At 35.8% G+C, this 7,793-nt stretch overlaps 1 protein-coding gene across 1 annotated transcript; it reads right to left on the bottom strand.

The window, feature by feature from the left end:
- Positions 1 to 4,056: 4,056 nt before the first annotated feature.
- Positions 4,057 to 5,437, bottom strand: LOC106394403 (putative S-adenosyl-L-methionine-dependent methyltransferase MMAR_1068). Its single transcript, XM_013834975.3, has 2 exons — positions 4,951 to 5,437; positions 4,057 to 4,844 (listed from the first exon to the last, which is right to left on the bottom strand). The coding sequence occupies exons 1-2, from the start codon at positions 5,366 to 5,368 to the stop codon at positions 4,204 to 4,206; spliced, it is 1,059 nt and encodes a 352-aa protein (XP_013690429.2). The 5' UTR covers positions 5,369 to 5,437; the 3' UTR covers positions 4,057 to 4,203.
- Between the last annotated feature and the right edge of the window lie 2,356 nt (positions 5,438 to 7,793).

Raw genomic sequence — 7,793 nt, 5'->3', positions numbered from 1 at the left:
GATATACCATGGATTTTACCAATTTTTAGCCATGGTATATAGGTGTTTTCAAATACATTATAGTTGTTTTAGAGTATTTCTAGTATGTTTTCAGGTTTTGGAGTGATTTAGAGGAAAGTGGTGATTTTGGTGCATTTTGGAGATAAAATGATAAAGACCCGAAGTTGGCGATCGACCATGACTATCGATCGATGGGCGAAGGCAACAATAGATCGACACACACTATGTGGTATCGATCAATGGGGAAGCGCGCATAAACGATATTGGGTTCCAGCCGACTTAAAGCCCAAGTCCCACAAGAATTACCGGATTACCCCTGACGTGTTTTAACCTAATATTTATGTGCTTTGCCATTGTTCTAGGCAACACACGCTTTCATACCTTCTACTTTTCATACAGCAAAATACTCAGAGTCTTAGGTTTGGAGAGAAGATCCAAGAACTCCTTCAGAGCTTTGTGATTGGAACTCCAGTTTATTTACTCTATTCTATTTATGCAATTTATCTATTCTATTGTCATGAATTGCTTAGCCATGTCTGAGTAGTTCATCTTGTTAGATTGAGGGTTCAGATATTCATGAGGGATCAGCCCAAAAAATGGAATTTCTAAGTGTCAGGATATTAATCAACTAGACTTTTCTTGATGTATGTGTTCTAGAATAGCTAACTAGGACCTTGTCTGTAGACATTAGGGTGCATTCGAAAGATTGGTTCTTTGTCTGAAATAGTTTAGGTTGTGCTAGGATCTCTAGAAACAAGCGGAAGCTGATTTATTTAGCCTAGTGAACAAGTTCAAACTCGTTCGTAACGCTCCCTGGAAGGTACGCCGATCGACAACTCACTAGTTGCATCGATCGACGGACTGAAAGGTGTATCGATCGACACTCCGTTGTTGGAATCGATCGACACTACCAACAAGCGACAGCTGAGGTCCTAGATCCGGCGATAGATAGTCTAAATATACGGAAGTTGATCGACTATTCTAATTGTTTGAGTTCTAGAATATCCATATACACTTAGTAGTCCATATCTCTATAATCTTGATTGACTGAATAAAAATCCTAAGTCTAACGTCTCCCATATCAATCCTTAAAACTCAATCAATCAACTGACTTGTTCACCATTGCTTATTTACTACTTTAAAACCTTTCAATATAGCTTAACTACATAATTAAATAGATCTACCGTGTGCCTTAATTAGCTCCCTATGAATTCGATCTCTAAATACTACAATTGAACCTCTTATTTGAGAGAGTACAAATCGCTTATTGGATAATTTGAGTAATATCAAAGAGCACGAAGTTGAAAAAGATATTGCAGAGATGGGTCAAAAATTCCCGACGCCGGCGAGCTCGAGCTCCTCTGGTGCCGGAGAGAACTGAAATCAGAGGGACCTTCATAGTTGGGCTTGGGAGAAGCGACTAGGGAATTAAACGGTTAGTTTAGAAGAACAGTTTCTAAAATGAGTTGAATAAGTGTACATTATAAAATGTGTACATGTGGATAGTAAACATAGTGTATTTGTTGATAGCAAAATTATGTTTTCTTGTCTAACCGCAAAATCACATTTTTCCCAAAACCGCAAAGTAACATTTTTCGTCAAAACTGTAAACTCATGTTTTTCCGTCACAACCGTAAGCTCACGTTTTTCTGCCAAAACCAAAATATCACGATTTTCCGTCAAATCCACAAATCATGTTTTCTTGTCAAAACAACAAAATTGTGTGTTTCGCATCGTAGCTATAAAATTACATTTTTCGCCAAAACCAAAAATAATGTTTCCCGCCAAAACTGTAAAAGCATCTTTTCTCAATAAAACCATAAAATTACGTTTTCCGTCAAAACCATAAAATGGAGTTTTCTTCCCAAAACAAAGATTGATATATTGAGGGAAAACATGTTTTTGCAGTGCTAAAAAGAAATCTTGATTTTGGGGTTTTGTCGGAGAAACATGATTTTGCATTTTTATTGGAAAACATGATTTTGCGGTTTTTACGGTGAAACACAATCTTTTTGTATTGGGGATAAAATGTAATTTAACGATTATGACGAAAAATGCAATTTTGCAATTTTGGTGAGAAAAAATGATTTTGCGATTTTGATAGGAAATATGAATTTGCGGTTTTGGTAGGAAAATGTGATTTTGAAGTTTTAACGGGTCTAACGTGATTTTCGGTTGATGAGAGTATTGTAATTAATTTAAAAATTAGTTAGATTTTAATTTTGTAGGTTGGGTTTGGTCATTTTAAGAGGTTGGAATGAGAGAAAGTGTGAGTGTCATATGATGTAATTAGTAAGTGTAAAAGTGATCTAGAGTTTAAATCTTTGTTTTTGAACCACATGGTTTTTTTTTGGCTCAAACATCTAATTCATTTCACCAATACATTGGTACAAACCATTCAACCTCATAAGAGATTCTACCTCAGCAACACCCTAGAGCACTCGTTTGGATCCAGCGAAACATGGCATACACAATTGTATTTCAACCATAATGAAAGCAAATTCGTCCAGCTAAGAATGAACTTCTTCTTACATCCCTAAATCGACCTTGTGATACAAAGAGATTAATTAAACAACACACATAATGACATTCAACCTGTCCATAATCTTTACAACCTGTTGGTCGTGTACTACTAATCAAATTGAAGCTCGTGTACTAATAGTATCATCGTCAAAGACGCATCTGAATACACCTCATGTATTTCGGCAATCTCTGTCCCGATCCTTAGGCATAAAAAACGAACATACAGTCTGGACTGAGAGCATGACGACAGGTAAAAGAGCCGGTGCTTCAAATCACAGCTTCAAAAACTATTGACCTTGTACCATCCGAGCAGTTACGGGACCGACACCGACGTTGGGAAGTATAACTCCTTCGTGCTTCAGCACCAAGGACCTCTCCTCCGGATGACAACTCCAACGTCGTGGAACATTGCTACGCGCCGCTTCCAGAAACCAGAGAAACTAGCCTCTTTCCGTCGCCCGTTTCACCACTCCTCCAAATGTCTCACGGCCACAGAAGAAGCTAAAACTGAGGTGGAGGAAACTTCTACACCAAACAACGTGCCTCCGCTTTGAAGATTCTGTCAGATATCTTGAAAGAAAAACCGGATATGACCAAAACCTTCAGCCCTAAAAGCCGACTCTCACCAATTGACTCAACCTGAGTTAAGGTTTTTGTTATGTTTTGTTTTTGTTCATTCTCTTGGTTTCAAATTTGATAAAATATTTGGCTTTTACGAAGTTTATGTTTCAGGTTTGCAAGTTTAAGCGTGTTGTGAATCATGCTGCTTCATTATTAGATGATAAGGATCCACTCTACATGATATCATTAAGTAACTTAAATCTGTGTTAGTGTGATGCTATTTTGAGTTTCTTGCTGCTTAACCACAGAAATGTAATGCCAATGTTGTGATTTGATTTGGTTATTGCTCGTTGCACAGTTTGTTGATTCCGAACTTTTATGTCACAGGTCCTTTGGTTCTCTCATCGTTCTCACGAATGGGATTGATATGAATCTTCCGTCTGATAGGTTAAGTGTTTCCTCGATAAGCCTTTATCATCATGGCTTTAGATGCTATCCTATTTCTTCATGTTAGTTGTATCACTAAATCAACACAATGTTGTAATTTGTTATCAGAAAAAAAGATTACAGATGCAATTATGGAGGCAATATTTTTTCTCGACAATTTTTTTTTTTTTTTTGGTAACTCTGGGATGTTAAATCCGTTGTGGCCAAGGCTCGAACCCGGGTGGCGGGCAGCTGTACCTCCTTTACCACCAAGCCACGAGCGCTTGGTTATTCTCTCTCTCTCTCGACAAATTTGAGTGCAATGTTTTAGTTTGTAAAAGACTGCCTTGAGATCTGAGATGAAGTATGTTCTTCTCTTCTTATAGTAAGTGTGGAATAATTATGGCTGTTTAGTTATACCGACATTTTGTTACAATTTGTGGAAAGTGAGATACATCTCGTTTTATTTGAACATAACGCTTGATATTTAGCTTCATTGTCACTTATAAAGTCGTTTGAATTTCTAAGGAGATAAAAAAATGGAACTTTTGAGTTTACGGTTTAATATATACTAATTTTGTTCATATCAATTGTTTTATACATTCAAATTGCCAACAATCTCCTACACAGTTTCTATGGTGTGAAAGACACATATACTTGATCTGCAAAAATGTTGCAGTGGAATAAGTGGGCTTACAAGTTCACATTGTTCACTATGGATTTAGCTGGAGGAGGTGAACCAGAAGCCTCGACCAAATACAAGCGGCAGCACGGTGTTCCATCGTCTGGATGGATCTGTGCAGTCCTTGGCAGGCGAAGAAGTTTGTTAAAGAGATTGAGTGGATTGTGCAGCAAACCGAAATTCGCATCTGGATCACCAATCTGTGAAAGCTTGACATGAGAGAACCCCAAGGATGGTAAGAGCTGATCAGGCCAGTCACTGTAAAAGTGGAACACAGAGTTGGGGAGAGAAGCAGACGGTTTGTTCATGAAATCCGCCAAGAGAACCGTGCTGGTTACTGTACATTTCTCAGCAATGAGATTCAGTACTTGCATCGCCTCTGTGTGAGACAGGTAATAGAGAATGCCTTCAAGAACCCATACAGTGTTAATCTCTGGCACAAAACCTGATTTCTTAAGCTTTTCAAACCAATCCTTGTCTCTGATATCAGTTGCTACTTCGATTAATGATTTGGCCGTCATCTTAAGCTCCTCTCTTGAACTTACTGCAGCTTGGACCAGTCTCGTTTTGGTTTGCAAGACATCGGGAAAGTCCACTTCGAATACATCACTTTTGTTCAAGCAGTTTAGTCTGTATGATCTTGCGTCCATTCCTGAAATTTCAATCACACCGTTGTGTGTTATTGGCTATTATCTTTTATTCTTTACTTTCTAAAACATAATTAAAATAAAAATGTCCAAAAGAAGGGAAGACCAAACCTGCACCAAGTAGAACAACTTGTGTTGCATCATTGTCGAAAGAGTCTAGAGCAGCTTGGATCCTTGTATCAAACCAAAGAGTTCGAACGGCTAGAATCACACCAGAGACCTCTCGAGCATTGTTGAGCCTGTCTCTCTGAATCTTTGTGTGTAGGTTTCTCAAATGTGTCTCTCCAGCAAACAAGTGAGCGAGAGGATCGTGAATGACATGTTTCCAAAGAGCTCTTCCTGCGGCAGTTTGGCACGCAGACTTCTGAAGGTAATCCCACTCGTTTTGTATGCTCATGTGAAGTTTCTTCACGCCTTCGATATGTAAAAGCTCAGGTATAACGAATTCTTCTTCAATATCCGGCCATGCCATAGTATTGGTTGTAGTTGATGATTCTTCTTCTTGCTTTTTGTTTTCTATTTTAGACATTGTTTCTTCTTCTTTTTCTCCTGATGCGAATAAAGGTTTTGTCTGGATATATAATGAAGGAATGTGGCGAATTGCTGGATAAGAAAAGAGAACCACACATAAAAACAAAGGCATACGTTCATCTATGCTTAACCAGTGGCCTTCTCTTTTCTGCTAAAAGATCAAACGAGTGGCTCCACGCTCAAGTTGCATCAATTACGAGAATACTGCATTAGTGTAATGATTTTGACCAACTAAATCTCGAGCTCGAGTGTCCACTAGTTTTACTTCTTTTTTTTTTATAAAATAAAAATTGATTTAAGTAAAACTCAAACTCTACGCCTTTATGGACAACTACATCCAATACTATGATTAATTTGTCCAATGTGTGAAGTTGAGACATGGTAAGAACTGATAGAAAGTTTTGATCTTGATTGCCATTGTCATTCCCATTTCTAAGAGTATATCATGATGATATTTTAATTTGTCACACACAAAAATCCTATAGAGGAACTAGATAAGGACTGGACGTCCGGATATCAGTTCGGCTCCAGATAAGAACCGATCAGATCTTGATAATAACTGAACTGTTTCAGATCTATCAGGTAAATATTTTAATACCTATATAGCACCGGTAAAAATTGGTTCGGTTACAGGTGGGTTCTTATCGGTTATGTTCTGTAATAATTATTTAATACCCTAACCTTCTGTATATTAATATAGTGAAAATATTACATTATTACCCGAAGTAGTCCAATGATAATATAGATAGACATCATTATTACCCGAAGTAGTCCAATGATAATATAGATAGACATTCAGAATTGCTATCTCCACCGGTAAAGTTTTCTCACCTATGGGTAGAGCTTTCAAGTCATACCAGTTGCGGGAGGGAATTTAACAACCATTTCTTTTTCCTATCCCAAAGTGATTCCGGGTTTCAGCCCATAATTTCTTGTAATAAAAAAAAGGGGTAGACATTCGCCTCCACAACTCGAGTTTGAACGACATATGTGACATTTTCTCTATAATTCCCAGCTCATTTCCGGCATAGATATCGGTTTAGTCGGGTAACCTGAACCAAACAGATACCTACGTTCCTAACTCCTAAGTAATTAGAACCGTCGGGTAAATACCTTATACCTGAAACTAATCCAAACTGGTCGTTTTTGTGTCGGTTCTGGTATTCGATTTTTGTTTCAATGCTCACGCCGAAACTAGATTACGACTCTTGTGATCTGAGAGCTTTACGCTGTGATTGGAAACAGAACCATATGAGGATTTAAAGATTTTTTTTTACCGTTTTAAGTCACCAATCCGATATTTTATTTATTAGTTTTTTTCTCTCTAAAACATTTATTTATTAGTTTTTTATCTCTAAAACATAAATCATTTTATGTTTTGTAAAACAGTTTTACTTTTTGAATGTCTATTATATTTTATCAAATTAGCCTTAGCTTCAGGTATAATTAAAAAAACAATTGAAATATTTGCAATACTTGGATATTAACTAAGTGTGATGATGTCGAATTAATTTCTAATTTTTCAAAATAAAATAATTGACTTTTAGTTAATTGAATAATTAATTTATAGTATATTTTCATATTTTCATATTTTAAATTCAATTATAATTTTTTTTTAAAAAATCTTATAAAACATTTTGAATTTAAATATTTTTTTTTTAAAAGTCTAATAATATATTACATAAATATAATTAAATGATTATACAAAATAATAACTATAACTAAATAAGTTAATACATTAATTATTTATATAGATTATTTTTAAATCAAAATAATTCTTTAAAAACTTAATATTATAAATGCAATTATTAAAACTACTATTAATTCAATTTTAATTTATTAAATAATTTTAGTATGTTAAAATATTAGAAAGTAGATGTCTATATGCTGGGGATAAATCCATGAAGTCACTTTTCTGTTTAAATCAGGACACAAACCTTTTCTGTTGACTAGCGATATCGTTCGAATTACCCGAGATCAATATTCTCTCTCAGATAAGAAATCATATTTTAGTATTTAGGATCGAATTCACAAGGAGCGTGGACGCACAATAGACTTTAGAAGTCAAGATTAATGTAGGCAAATAATTATTAAAGCAGTAAATAGAAAAAAAACAAGTGAATAGTTGGTTATAAGATATATGAGATGAAAGCTAAATTTAGGATTTCAGGCAATGATAATTATCAATTATAGATGCTAATGGTGTGTGATAAACCGTCCTAGAACTCGAATGCAATAGTAAGACATCCGACTTTTGCTGCGAGTCTAATCATATGCCTAAGTCCTATGTTCTAACTCTCACATGCGAACATGAAATGAGTGTCGATCGATACTATTGAGATTTGATCGACATTTCCTTAGTCAAGTGCTGACGTCCAAATAAATATGTTCACTAGATGATCATGCCAACTCTCGCATGCACC

Source organism: Brassica napus, chromosome C4 (genome assembly GCF_020379485.1).
Source record: "Brassica napus cultivar Da-Ae chromosome C4, Da-Ae, whole genome shotgun sequence".
In the NCBI taxonomy this organism is placed as follows: Eukaryota; Viridiplantae; Streptophyta; class Magnoliopsida; order Brassicales; family Brassicaceae; genus Brassica; species Brassica napus.
The sequence above is the reverse complement of the archived record's forward strand: the minus strand, read 5'-3'. Positions and strand labels throughout refer to the sequence as shown.

Bases quoted from the DNA above. Each gene is read 5' to 3' on its own strand.
- LOC106394403 (XM_013834975.3), bottom strand. From the start codon at position 5,368: ATGTCTAAAATAGAAAACAAAAAGCAAGAAGAAGAATCATCAACTACA. The intron at 4,845-4,950 runs GTTTGGTCTTCC...TTGAAATTTCAG, and splicing joins AGTTGTTCTACTTGGTGCAG to GAATGGACGCAAGATCATAC.